Source organism: Ovis canadensis, chromosome 7 (assembly GCF_042477335.2).
Source record: "Ovis canadensis isolate MfBH-ARS-UI-01 breed Bighorn chromosome 7, ARS-UI_OviCan_v2, whole genome shotgun sequence".
Lineage (NCBI taxonomy): Eukaryota > Metazoa > Chordata > Mammalia > Artiodactyla > Bovidae > Ovis > Ovis canadensis.
Window position 1 is genome coordinate 70589668 of NC_091251.1, and position 15112 is coordinate 70604779.

Genomic DNA, 15112 nt, shown 5'->3' on the forward strand with positions numbered 1-15112 from the left:
CTAATTAACAATGTTGTGAAAGTTTCAAGTGGACAGCCGCATGTATACATGTATCCATTCTCCCCCAAATCCCCGTCCTATCCAGGCTGCCATATAACACTGAGCAGAGTAGCACATCTGATTTTTAACTTAGAGCTAATCTGGAAATTACGTACAGGATGCCGGTGGGCCAGTAACATTGGTTATTTTCCTGTCAGCAGTTTTACTATGCCTGGGTCGATGTGGGGATGAATAAAAACATCATCTAGCTTTTTAAGTTTTTAAGTCTCCTTAGCCTCCAAAACTTCATTTTGGGTTTTGATATTTTTGCTCTTTGTTGGAGAATCAGCAAAAAAGAGAGGATGATGCTTTTACAGTCAGACTTTGGAAACTGTCTTTCAGAGGGCGGTTGTTTGAGAGGTTGCTTCCTGGTGGGTTCTCAATTTCAGAGTTATACACAGGGAACTGATTTTTTTCAATGGTAAAGAAGGAAGTCATGTAGGTGGCTATCAAACAGATAAATAAACACTCTACACATGCTAGGAGTCCAATCATAGCAGTCCTCAGAGGTGAACTTCATACCTGAGAGCTGAACTAATACAGGGGCTGTAGAGACATTTAGATTCCTCTTAGACTTTTGGGAAATAGGAATCAGTTCTTATAAATCAAGATGCCTGGCATACAGGGTACAGATGGTAAGACATGTTTCTACCTTCCTCCTTTCCCTGTTCATCTCTGTTATCTTTGTCTCCCTTCTTATCTCCTCCTCTTTGTTTCTCTCTTGCTGTTTCCTCATCCCTAATATGTGCCTCTAAGTTACTTCTACTCTCCAGTTACCTTTATCTCTGTGGTTGTGTGTACCTTCTCTAAAGCCAAACTCTTATCACATGCCTATACTTTTTACAATCTGTCACTTATCTAGGTGGAGAACTGTGGGATTAAGGGAATCCCAGGTTGAGATGGTCAAGTCAGTGACTAGGAGACTCCAACACTGACATCTGTTTGTTGCTTGACTGGTCTTTCTTCCATCACTTTCATTGCTCCACCATTATTACCCTTTTGTCAACTCTGAGTTAGTAAACATGGAGTGGGAATTTGCTACTCTTACAACAGAAACATGCTCTGCTGGTGTTTCTGGGGCACTGTCTTGTTTTGCCCGTTCAGTTCAGTTCAGTTCAGTCACTCAGTCATGACCAACTCTTTGCGACCCCATGGACTGCAGCATGCCAGGCCTCCCTGTCCATCAACACCTCCCGGAGTTTATTCAAACTCATGGCCATTGAGTCAGTGATGCCATCCAACCATCTCATCCTCTGTCATCCCCTTCTCCTCCTGCCTTCAGTCTTTGCCAGAATCAGGGTCTTTTCCAGTGAGTCAGTTCTTCGCATCAGGTGGCCACCGTATTGGAGTTTCAGCTTCAGCATCAGTCCTTCCAATGAATATTCAGGACTGATTTCCTTTAGGATGGACTAGTTGGATCTCCTTGCAGTCCAAGGGACTCTCAAGAGTCTTCTTCAACACCACAATTCAAAAGCATCAATTCTTTGGCACTCAGCTTTCTTTATAGTTCAACTCTTACATCCATACATGACTGCTGGAAAAACCATAGCTTTGGCTAGATGGACCTTTGTTGGAAAAGTAATGTCTTTGCTTTCTAATATGCTGTCTGGGTTGGTCATAACTTTTCTTCCCAGGAGCAAGCGTCTTTTAATTTCATGGCTGCAGTCACCATCTGCAGTGATTTTGGAGCCTTTCCAAATGAAGTCTCTCACTGTTTCCATTGTTTCCCCATCTATTTGCCATGAAGTGATGGGACCAGATGCCATGATCTTAGTTTTTTGAATGTTGAGTTTTAAGACAACTTTTTCACTTTCTTCTTTCACTTTCATCAAGAGGCTCTTTAGTTCTTCACTTTCTGCCATCAGGGTGGTGTCATCTGCATAGCTGAGGTTATTGATATTTATCCCGGCAATCTTGATTCCAGCTTGTGCTTCTTCCAGCCCAGCATTTCTCATGATGTACTCTGCATATAAGTTAAATAAGCAGGGTGACAATATATAGCCTTGATGTACTCCTTTTCCTATTTGGAACCAGTCTGTTGTTCCATGTCCAGTTCTAACTGTTGCTTCCTGACCTGCATACAGATTTCTCAGGAGGCAGGTAAGGTGGTCTGGTATTCCCATCTCTTTCAGAATTTTCCACAGTTTGTTGTGATCCACACAGTCAAAGGCTTGTTTTGCCCTTTACAAATTTTAATTTCTGCAATATGATAATCTTTGGGTTTATGGTCCTATTATTTTGTTATTTGTACTTACTTTCAGGTGATATAGAGATGTCCCCTGGCATTAGACAGAAAAATTGGGCCCCAGAGAAGGGATAAGCTTCTTTCTGAAGATCCCGGTGAGCTGGAGAGAGGTAGAGAGAGAATGCAAAGATTGTGTCCCTCGGCCTCTATTCCCTGGGAGCCTGTGTATAGTCCCCTGAGTGCCAGACCAGAAGCCTGCCCCACAGGCCCAAGGTTTTAGACATGCAAATAGTTCTCTTTCTCAGAAAGACTGGGAATGTGTTTTAGTCAGCTGTCTGTGCAGTGCCCTGAGGATGGTAGTCTGCCAAGAATAGAATCTTTGATTTTTACAGTTTTGTAGGATCTAGGAACACAAGGCTGTGGCTTTCAGAGCCAAGTGGCCAAGGAGTGTTCCCTGGGTGGCAGCTGTGAAAAACTGGGTCATCAGATGTAGAAACTGGGGCACCAGGTGTGTTTGGACATCCTCTCCAGGGCATCCTAGAACTCTGGGGAGTGGCAGAGGTGGAGTAAAAAAGTAGCACCTATTGGAAGATAAAAAGGGAAAAGAGAAATAGGAAAACAAAAATACAAGGAGAAAAAGGATAAAGGAAGAAATAAAAGATGGCACCCATCTGCAATAGCAAGGCAGAGGTAGAGCAGGGACATTGTGCCCACCAACCACCATCTCTGGGGAGTATGCCAGAGGTCCCTGCCCCTAAGACCAAGGTTTTAAAATTAGCAAGTGAGTCTTTTTCTGGTGCTTTTCAAAAGGCTGCTTCTGTGCTGGGCCCTGGGGTGGGTGAGTCTGCCTGTAGGCACTTTAAAAAGCTGTGCTTCAGTTTGCCACAGTCCTGCCATGTTGGTCTTTGAAGCAGATGCTTTGGAGGCTGTCTCTCAGGTACTCATCTGGAAAGCTGGGGTATGAACCCTTCGCTTCTCAGGTTGAAGCTCTGGGTTTTGAGTTCCCTCCTCCTTTGTGTGGGGATGAGATTGTGTCTCAGCCTTTCCTACCTGCTTTGATTGGTTTCCCTCTTGTTTGCCTGATGTGAAGGGCATCATTCAGCTAGGTTTTTAGGTGTTTTCAGAGGAACTTGTTCCGGATATAGCTGTTGATTTGGTGTGTCTATGGGGAGGAGATGACTTTAAGATCTTCATAAGTTGCTACCTTGAGCTGGAATTCTGCATTTGCTTTCCGAAGAGATTTAATTTTTTTGGCCATTTCCAGCTAAGGGCCAGTCTCAATGTCCTGAAGGTATCAAGTTCCTCTCACTATACGTGGATTGTTTAGAAATTTTACCATTGGCTCCATAACCATAAGGTCAGTTACCTCACTGGCAACCTCAGTATGGTTTTATTTGGCTATGTTATGTCTTATAATTCTATAGCAAAACAAAATTTCCTTTGCAGTGTGGCATTTGACATAACTTCTTTTTTTAGAAACTACTTGAAGTTAACAGAAAGGGTCTTTATGGAGTGAAAGGGATATATAAACTGGCAACACGTACTGTTTTGCTTTATGGCTGGTGTTAAAAAGACAATGAAAAACACTTCAGCTTTCCATTTGGGGACTTTTCCGATACACGTTCCAACATTTAGGCTGGAAAAAAACCAATGCCCTTCAAATTTCAAAAGAAAGAATTCTTGCAATCTTGATGACAAAGTAACCTATGTGATGTTAGTTTAATGAGTCGTATGTTTCTTTTGGTTGAAAATTTAATTTCTTACCTGATTTCGCTTTCTCTTTAGAAGTGGAACGGATAGTAAAAGCCAATGACCGTGAATATAATGAGAAGTTCCTGTACAAAGTGAGTAAAACACATATCGAGCACACAACCTGGGGTGGGTCTTAAGATAGTAGGATTCATACCTTCTAGAACTTTGACTTCACTTAAAACTTTGTTGGCCCATTTTAATAGCAAGGTGCCATATGTTTCAGATTTTTAAAAATAAATTTAGATTTTAGTAATGTTTATACGCTTATTTTTTTACACATTAAGAATGATTGGTATTCATATTGCTATGGGAATAAGATGAAGTATCTTCTTAAGAATGATGCTTAGTTTATTCTGGTGCTCATTGGGCACTTGAATAATGTTAAGAATACTATGAAAACAGGCCTCTATGGTAGTACTTTGTGATAGAAGTGGTGAAAGTGGCTGATGGGGGATGAATAACATTTGGGGATTTTCTCTAAGCAACTCAGGCTAAATGTGGAAAAGTATATGTAGGAGAAAGTTTCCCAACCTGAACGATTGTATTTATCAAGTGAGCAGTGAGAATTATTTAAAATGTGTGAGCTTTAAGCTTGTTCTGAACTACTTTAAAAAAAGAATTTATTGGGCACACAGGATCTTTGTTGCATCATGCAGGATCTTTTGTTGAGGTGCACAGACTCTGTCTTTGTGGTGCTCAGGCTCAGTAGTTGCCCCAAGGCATGTGGGATGAATTCCCTGACTAGAGATCCAACCTGTGTCCCCTGCATTGCCAGGTGGATTCTTAGCTACTGGACCACCAAGGAAGTCCCTGAAGTACTTTTTTTTTTTTTAAGCAAGTTTTTTTTTCATTTACAAAAGAAGTATTTATTGAACATCTACTAAGTGACTGACACTATTCTATAAACGTGGGATACAATGATGAACACTATGAATTATGTCATGCTGCTGCTGCTAAGTTACTTCAGTCGTGTCTGACTCTCATTAAAATCTCCTCATCTTTCCTTGACTCAAGTTGTTACATGGGCTTTTAAGATAAGTTCTAAGAAAGATAGTTGGTAGAATTGATGCTGCAGTTGACATGCAGCCTATAAGACCTGGTATGATTGAGTTACTAGCACATTAGCCAGAGACTGAATTCACAGAGGGGTTTGATGACTATTAAGATGTAGCAATGTGAGTTTCATGGGGCAAACTTTAGCAGTGTCCATCCAGGAACCAGCTAGAGGAGAGAGAATTTTGGCCAGTGGATTATTTTTAATATTTGGTTCTTTTTGGGAGGTCATTTCCATATGTGTAGATGAAAGCACTGGACTGCTCTAGCTCGATACCAACAGAGATAGCTAACCACTCCTCTTTTCTCATGCTGTGCTAATTACGTAAACTTGTGATTATATCTTGATGTTCAATGTAACTGTCTCTACAGGGAGTCAGCGCACTGCCTCTATGACAGATTTCTCGTTAGAATAATATATGGCAACTCTGATTTTATTCATTAATCTTATAAGCTTGGTTAAAGTAAGCGTGCCCATGAGAGAAGGAATCTCTCTCAGAAGGCTGATGAATGTGCTTTCTAGCCTGGAGTGGGAGTGGGAGGATGACTTTCTCCATGGTGATTATTTCCACTCTGTGTAGCCTCATGCCATCTGGTCATTTAGCCTGGCTGGTCATCACTAGACTTGGCTCCATGCCTTTCTATCCATTTTATAGCCAGTTCCTTAACTCTTGAGGATGACCCTTGAAAGCCTTGACTACCAAATCCTAAATAAGAGGAGTAGAAGTCTATATTTTAAGACCTTAAGGCGTTTATATATTTGGCTATATCCTTATTTTTCCAATATGTAAGAAGTATTTTCATTCTGTGAGTAGTGACTGTATAAGGAAAGCCATATTTTTTATGTTACATGTAATATGATACTGTCCTTTATAGTTATTTTTACTTAATTTATAAAATATTTAAAACTTAGAGATAAGTACAGGAAATAAAATATCACCTGTGTGCCCACTACCCAGATTAAACAGGTAGCAACCATTTGCCATGGTTGCTTCATCTTTCTTTTAATAATAATATGCCAATGATAACAGAGGTTTTTTTTTTTTTCTTGGGCCTGCATGATATTGAACAGAAGCACACAGATGTATGTGTTTTCTGTTGGGCTTCTTACCAGTGACAAAGCAGTAGAACAATATTCTGCAGCTGCAGCAGATGGAATAAGGCAGCTTCATCTCTGAGCTTAAACATACTAAGGAAAAAACAAAGCCCATTAAGGGCTAGGAAAACCAAGAATGACACCAAGAGTTGAGAGAGGGAAGCTGCAGAGCAGAGAGGGACATGAGTGTCCCAGGTCTAATGACCCCTCCCATGGCTCAAAGGGGATAAGCCAGGCCCTCCTAGAGTGAACAAGGGTCCCTATGAGACCTGGCTGATGGTGTGTTGATTTGGGAACTCCCAACAGGATGTCTGGCCACACATGAACTGTAGGACTCTTCTCAGCCTCAGTCTAGTCAGATAAAAATTACGGATAATAAGCGTACTGATTTCATAAACTTATTCTATGGATTAAAGCAGAATAACAAACAGTGACCCTGTGAGCTATTCTTTATAGAGACAGTATTTGAATATATATTTATCTGATTTTTAAGGATTTTTAAGCACTTCATATGTGGACTATCCTTTTAGGAAAGGTCGAAGCCACGGGCCTTTCGCTCAGTCTTGCGTAGCTTTAAAGGATATTACCTCAAATGGAAATGGGTTTTTAAAAAAACTTACAGATCTCAGGCGCTAGTAAAGTAATGCTTAAAATTGCCCAAGCCAGGCTTCAGAAATACATGAACCATGAACTTCCAGATGTTCAAGATGGTTTTAGAAAAGGCAGAGGAACCAGAGATCAAATTGCCAACATCCGTTGGATCATCAAAAAAGCAAGAGAGTTCCAGAAAAACATCTATTTCTGCTTTATTGACTATGCCAAAGCCTTTGACTGTGTAGATCACAAGAAACTGTGGAAAATCCTGAAAGAGATGGGAATACCAGACTACCTGACCTACCTCTTGAGAAACCTATATGCAGGTCAGGAAGCAACAGTTAGAACTAGACATGGAACAACAGATTGGTTCCATATAAGAAAAGGAGTAGGCCAAGCGTGTATATTGTGACCCTGCTTATTTAGCTTATATGCAGAGTACATCATGAGAAATGCTGGGCTGGAGGAAGCACAAGCTGGAATCAAGATTGCTGGGAGAAATATCAATAACCTCAGATATGCAGACGATACTACCCTTATGACAGAAAGTAAAGAAGAACTAAAGAGCCTCTTGAAGAAAGTGAAAGAGGAGAGTGAAAAAGTTGGCTTAAAGCTCAACATTCAGAAAACTAAGATCATGGCATCAGGTCCCATCACTTATAGATGGGGAAACAGTGTCAGACTTTATTTTGGGGGGCTCCAAAATCACTGCAGATGGTGATTGCAGCCATGAAGTTAAAAGATGCTTACTCCTTGGAAGGAAAGTTATGACCAACCTAGACAGCATATTAAAAAGAAGAAACATTACTTTGCCAACAAAGGTCCGTCTAGTCAAGGCTATGGTTTTTCCTGTGGTTATGTATGGATGTGAGATTTGGACTGTGAAGAAAGCTGAGTGCTGAAGAATTGATGCTTTTGAACTGTGGTGTTAGAGGACTCTTGAGAGTCCCTTGGACTGCAAGGAGATCCAGCCAGTCCATCCTAAAAGAGATCAGTCCTGGGTGTTCATTGGAAGGCCTGATGTTGAAGCTGAAACTCCAGAAGTTTGGCCACTTGATGTGAAGAGCTGACTCATTTGAAAAGACTCTGATGCTGGGAAAGATTGAGGGCTGGAGAAGAAGAGGACGACCGAGGATGAGATGGTTGGATGGCATCACCGACTCGATGGACGTGGGTTTGGGTGGACTCCGGAAGTTGGTGATGGACAGGGAGGCCTGGTGTGCTGTGGTTCTTGGGGTCACAAGGAGTCAGACACAACTGAGCAACTGAACTGAACAGATCTCAGAGAGAATGCTTTTAATAATTGATGAAGTAATATTCTTCCCTGAAGGCTGAAAAGGGGATGGGGATAAACTGAAAATTATAAAAAATGTGAAAGGAAAAATGGTGAAGCTTCCTCAGATGTAGTGGAGAGAATGTTTGGGGATAAGATAAACCACAGTTTGAATCCTTTACTCTCTTTCTCATTTACTAACTTGTGATTTCCATTTATTTATTTTTCTGCATATCATTAATTTTACCTGTGAGATGGGGGCATTTTCCTTAGAGGATTATCTACCATAGGGTTAAATGAAATAATTTATATAAATGTTTGATAACAGTAAGACTAGGTAGTATATATTGTATATGTACTATGTACCAGATCCTAGGCTAAACCTTTTTTATGAATTTTTTCTTTAACATGTTTGTGGGCAAGTATGCACAGTCAATTTTAGATTTCCTATAAAGTACTGGGTAAAACCTGGTGGGCTGCAGTCCATGGGGTCGCGAAGAGTCGGACATGACTGAGCGACTTCACTTTCACTTTTCACTTTCATGCATTGGAGAAGGAAATGGCAACCCACTCCAGTGTTCTTGCCTGGAGAATCCCAGGGACGGGGGAGCCTGGTGGGCTGCCATCTATGGGGTCTCACAGAATCAGACACGACTGAAGTGACTTAGCAGCAGCAGCAGCAAAGTAGGATATCAGTGAAAATGGCTTAGGAAGACACTGAGAAATTGGCTGAAGTTACTTTTTGCGGCAGATAATCATGTCAAAAAGTCAGCAAGTCTGTGATACTAAAGGTGTGGAAGTTGCTGATAAATTATGCAGGCAATGCAATATGGAGATACAGATGCGCCTAAAGCAAGAAGACTGACAGTGTGAATGACTATGATTGTAGAGAACACCCCCCTCCAACCTGCCAGCTAAGCCATATGAAAGTGCTAGTACTTAACTACTCTATGCAATGCATTTGATCAGTTCAGGAAATAATCCTGATATTCTTAGTATGGATATTGACAGATGTATGGTTAACTGTGATGACAGTAACAAAGTTAGTGTTAATAATGATAATAGCTTACACATATGTAAGTGCTTACAGGGTTCTAAGCATTCTATTATAGTAAACTAATTTCATCTCACAACTCTATGAAGGGAGCACTTGACTCATCTCACTTTTATTTTTGAAGACATTGGTGCACAGAGATCTCAGGTGATTTACTCAAGGTCACAGAGCTGGATAATGACTCATATTCTTAAAACTGTGAGTCTAGTTGTGTACCAGGTGCTTTGCACATATAGCTAATCTTCCAAAAAACCCTAAGAGATGAAGTGGAGTCCATTTAGTAACTTGTCTGAAGTCACACAGCTCGTAGGTAGAATCCTAATTTAGATTGGTCAAATTGAAAGCCTGTTTATTTCCATGATACGCTGCTGCTCATTTGACCAATCTTGAAAAACAGCAACAAGAGAAAACCCACCAAACAAACCGTCTGAATTCCCTTTCCTTTTCTTATTTCATTACCTGCTGGTGAAGTTTTTATACTCTGAAGACAAAGTAGATAAAGGACATACAAAATTTTACAAATGTGAGGCTAAGAATGACCTTAAATCCTACCTTTAGCATTTGTAGATGAGACCTTGGGGTAAAAATTTACACAAAGCACAGATAAATGGTATAATTTCCACAAACACAAAGACTGGCCAAGCAAACTTTCTCTTTGAAGGCTGAAAAAAGATATTTCAATACCTAGAAAAACCTTAATTTATCAACAAACCCTTAAGCTTCAAAGCAATTTATAGAACATAAAACAGTCTTAAAAAATGACCAAAAGTGCTTTTAAAAGATAAAGGGTTTAGAACACAAACAAAAGACAAGGTTAATGATTCTAAGTAAAATTAATTGGCAAATGAGACATGATATTGTGAAAACTGGAAGGTGGAAAGCATAAAACTGCAAGTGGGATTTCAGACTGCCAAGATATGTAACACAAAGCAGGACCGGAGTGGAGGAAGAGTGAGCCAAGCACTAGACTTATTATTCTCATTAGAAAGGCGTTCAAAGTTTTCTTGGTTAATAATAGGAATGAATAATAGAAGTAATGAGAACAGTTGTATTAAAATATGTTAATGTTAAAAACGTTAGGGAAACATAAGCACTAGCCAGACAGCCACTCACGATCCCTATTAGGAGGAGTTCGGAATGGACGGTAGGAGTAGTGAAAACAGCTGTAATTGCATTAGAATGTGTTGATGTCAAAAATGTCAGAAAAAGTGTTAGATTAATTATAGCTATTTTCTGACATTATTAAAAATAAAGAAATATTGGAAAACACTGGTTCCCACTGTGTCCTATTATTTTTCTCTATGTTAGCACAGATATAGCCCTATTCAATTCTCTTGAACTCAAACAGAATTTGAGAAGGGGGAGGAACTTGTCTGAGTGCTGAGAAACTTATCCTGCTTCCAACTCAGAAAGTCCAGTAAACCTGAACACTTAATAGCTTTTATCTGAAAATATTTCTTGCACAAAGGTGGATGGGAAGTTTCTAAAGAGTTTTTTCCCTGAGCTAAATTACCAATTACTGGTCCTATTCAGGAAGTGTACTGGCTTATACAAATTGGTGAAAATTTAGCCAAGTAGTTTTGGATACTTTTAAAGGAGGCCTTCCTTCCCCAAATTTCAATTTGAACACCTTAATTTATTCTTAGAATCTTGAGATGGCTTGTTGATATTAAGGTTACTAAATGGAAGCTCTTGTTGCTCTTATGAGTTTTGTGATTGGTAAAACAATGACCATTTGGGTTTTCCAAAAAGTGTTTCTTCAGTGTGACAATATGGTGGACTCTCAGCAGTCAGTGCTGCAATGACATCACCAAGGTGCCCTTCAGCATGAGCCCCTTCCATATCCCTCCCACCCACTGACTGGGACTTGTATGTTTACATAGTCACTTCTCTTTTAACTCAGAATAAGTGGTTGAGTGTGGAGTTAGAGATTGTGGCCCACCATCATTCTGGGTGTGTGGACTCGGACAGTCACTGGACCTCTTTAGGGCCACATTGTAATGATGTGTCTGTGTTTCTCTGAGACCAGACTGACAGTAAAATTTTCTGTTCCTGTGTGTGGGTGAATTAATGTTTCATTGTCTCCTTTTTAAAAAAATAGAAATAAAAATGATTTTTAAAATTCAATATGTTCACAGTATACCTACTCTAGACCTAGCAACTTGTGTTCGTTGACTTAATTACTTTCCAAAGAGGTTCTGAGGAGATGTACAAAAAGAATATGAAGCTCAAAGGAGTAAAAATACATGAGGAAACTGGAATGTGTAGGGTATTTTTAGGTGGGCCCCAAACTGCATTCTAGAAGACCCTGTTGCTTAGACTGGCAATGTTTTGAGTGCTGAAAGTGAAAGTGTTTGTTGCTCAGTCATGTGCAACACTTTGAAACCCCATTGGACTGTAGCCCGCCAGGCTCCTCTCTCCATGGGATTTCCCAAGCAAGAATACTGGAGTGGGTTGCCATTACCTTCTCAAGGGAATCTTCCCAGCCCAGAGATAGCACTCAGGTCTCCTGCATTGCAGGTGGATTCTTTACTGTCTGAGCCACCAGGGAAGTGCTGGGGTTATTTATAAAGGGGATATAGATTCTGCTTTCCCCTTTCAAGGAGTGTGTGTAATCTGTTCAAGTAGAGAAGACCAGCGCATAAGAACGAATTTGATAATAGGTAATAGTCAAAAGGTAATACTAAATTCTAATTGTGTGATGTGGCCTGTGTTAGGGAAATGAAGGCTCAGTGTGAGTGAAGATGTTTGACGAAGTGTTGCCAGAGGAAATGGGAAATGACTTGAGACTTGTTTGTTTATATGTACCACCACTTGTTAGAAACGAGAGATGGGAGCAAAATCCTCAAGACTGATCTAATTGGTTGTGGGGATGGGTCATGGGAAATTATAGTTCAGGTAGGTGAGACCTGACTGTTAAAAAAAAAAGAATTTGAATATGACGTAATAGGCTCTCAGGGGCTGAGGAGTCACAAAGTGAGGATTTTAGCAGCCCTCTGGATTAAATAGATTTGATGATCAAATGGAAATGCCCAGGTTAATAGGGAATGTAACTTGGGTGGGGTTAGAGTAGTAGATTAAGGATATCCATTGGAAGAAGGCTCTTCAAGTTAGAAGAAAAACAGAACTTGTTAAGGAGTGATGGCTGAAAGGTGTAAGGGTAGAAACTCCCACACAGTGAGAGAGCGGAGTGCTGAGGAAAACAGAGAAGGGGTGAGATGAAAGCTGGGGTGGGGGTGGGGTTCAGGGGGGAGCCCCTCAGGAAACAGGGGGGTGGGTAACCATATCTGAAGCTAGGTACTCATGAACTTAAAAGTTGAAGCAGAATATCTTTACATCCATATGGAAGCAGTTGGTGGACCTGAAGAAAGCAGTTTAATTTTTTTGGAAGTCAGAGGGCAAGGGAAAAACCATGCAGAAGAGAACGGCTTACTTAGTTAATAATAAGCAATAAAAAGAGAAATAGTATTTAAGCTTTCAGACTCACTGAAATGAAATGAAGGATTTTTGAGTCAATTTTCTCACATTTTGAATAGGTACAGAAAGCCATGGGAAGGTAAAACTTTAAACATTTTCTTTGGAAGATTCTTGGGATTATCTACATGTTGGGACACATCCTAGTCCTTTTTTTAATCCTGGGAAAATTTGGTTTTCTCTTCTTCTTTTCATGAGCAGCGTAGTTGCACTGCCAACATGCTATAGATGCTCACCAAGAAGTCTGATGATTAAAGCAATTTATGTACCAACCAAAAAGTGTGGATGATGCCAGGCACTGTGACAAGTTGGAATTGGTTGTGGAAAGTGCCAGTAACTTGCATTTACTGTCTTTTCTGGTTGTCGGTTGTTGCCCTTTTTTTGTATTGAGGCGTTACTATAGTAGCAGTGACTTTTTAGCAAACATTGGAATGCTTTCTGTTTTGTGTGCTGTTAATATCCATGTCCATTATTCTATGTTCTACCTGACAGAGGTTTTATAAATACTTGTAGGAGAAAAGATGATTTTTGGATATCCCTCAAATTCATTTTCATTCTAGATTCAAGACTTTAAAAGTATAAATATTTTATCGTTTTGACATCTGATTTATTTAAATACTGTTATTTGGCTAAGCATTTGTCTGATTTTTTGTTTTGTTTTGTTTCCTTAATTTGATTGATCTGTTTTAAACTTTTGTTTTAGCCTCTGAATTCCTATTTCTAAATGTTCTAAAATGGCACATTAAGAAAATTAAAAATCTAGTGAAGCTCTAAAACTTTGAAGAGTTTGCTTTTTACTTCTTCCAGGTTTGAGTGAGATAATTTCAGCATCCTCATAAGTTAGTTCTGTTCCGTCTGCTCCATGAAGTAAGTTTCTAGTAAAGCCACGTAATTAGCTTCATTTGTTTATTTTGCTTTTACTTTATTCATTGCAATGATATAAAATTTTAAATAGTTTTCACACAATATGTAATTGGAATTAAAAGAGTTAAAATAAGCTAATTCTGATGTTTGAATTTTGGAGCCCTGTTGTAGCCTAGCTCTGATGGAATAGATTTAAGCTAAGGCTAAGAAAAGAAAAGATGGAGCAGGAAGGAAAATAACCTCCTGTGTGAAGCAAGAACTACAACTGCAGTTTCCTTTGTTGGCCAGTGGTTTATGAAGGTAATCATAAATCAATCATGTGGATAATGTTGGGCAAGTTCAGTAACAGCTGAGGGGGCTAACGGAAAAACCACCAACCCAACAGTCTCAAGGTGGTTTTTAACCCGGTTTTGTAACTTTCTTTACTGGACCAAAGAGTTTGTTTCTGTGATTCATATTTTTAAAAGTTAATAACTATTACATTTTATATTTCGTAGTTGAAAGAGTAATCAAATCATTTGTGTTAACAGTTTAGTCTCAAATTCATGTCTACTATTATAAAACCAGTACTGGGTTTCTATTGAATTTTGTGTCTGACAGTCTATATGCAGTTTCTTACAAAAGTAAACTATTTAGGCATTAAAGTTGGACCTGCTACTGCTAAGTCATTTCAGTTGTGTCCGACTCTGGAGATCACTTAAAAATGATACTAAGAGTTGATAAGCAGCCATATATATAAATATTTGTGTGTTGTGTACTTTTGTGCATGTAGGGAAGGTTGTAGTTATAAGAATGTGTGCGTGTCTTTGTAAGAATATGCTGGCTTGAATGGTGAAAGACTGTTCTTTGGAGCAGAGAACAGCAGATTCTTATATCTAGATTGGTGATCTAAATTTCTACCTGCTGATGTCCTGATGTGGCATCTCTGGCAGCGCTGGTTGTTCTGGTTTTCATGTGTGCTCTTTGGCTGTAAAGTTTGCTGTGAATCAAGGTCACCTCATTATAGCTGTGGCCTGTCCAGGTTCAATGTATATATGTTGCAGTGGGTGACATCATTCTGCACCAGTAGTCTGAAAGTGCACGGAAGAGGAGTTATTTTATTCAGATGAGAAAACCTGATGTGTATAGTAAGGAAGATAGCTGAAGTTCATCACAGAATCTCAGTGTAGAATTGTCCTTTAAAGCTTTTCCATCGCCTTCTACAGAATTTTCACTGATGGCACTTCCAGTCTGAGTTTGTATCCCTCTAGAAGAGGAAAGCTCACCACTTCTTAAAAGGGCCTTTTCTGTCTTTGCATAGCTTTGACCATTAGACAGTTTGTCTACTGATTGATGCAAAGTGATCTTCTTTTGCTCTGTTATCCTTTGGGTTAGCTTTTCTTCTGAGGCCAAAGCAGAGCAAATGCATCTCCTGTTTCCCATGACAACGTTTCTGATATTTGGCTCACTAAGTAGACTTGTTTCCAGAATCATCTCCAATTCCCTTTCTTTTTAAAGAGCTTCAGCTTTGCTATCATTTCTTAAAATGGGTTGCTCCAAAGTCAAGCCATATTCTAAAAGTTATTTGACCATCTTGAAGTAGCAGCATTATTTCTGCAACCAAAGATGGTGCTAGTTTTTGGTGATTGTTGATGCCTATTAATCTCATATTAACCTCATTTTCATTATTAGTGATCAGGACGGTGCCACATTTATCTCTGCATCTTGCTTCTTGTAAAACAGACCTTA

General features: G+C 39.5%; 1 protein-coding gene across 6 annotated transcripts in view; it reads left to right on the forward strand.

The window, feature by feature from the left end:
- Window positions 1–15112, forward strand: part of ATP8B4 (ATPase phospholipid transporting 8B4 (putative)) — a 293676-nt gene that overhangs the window by 44136 nt on the left and 234428 nt on the right. For all 6 annotated transcript variants that reach the window (XM_069596531.1, XM_069596528.1, XM_069596532.1 and 3 more), the window contains one exon: window positions 4010–4068. In XM_069596531.1, coding sequence (XP_069452632.1) covers window positions 4010–4068 — 59 coding nt within the window. The remainder of the gene's footprint in view (window positions 1–4009; window positions 4069–15112) is intronic.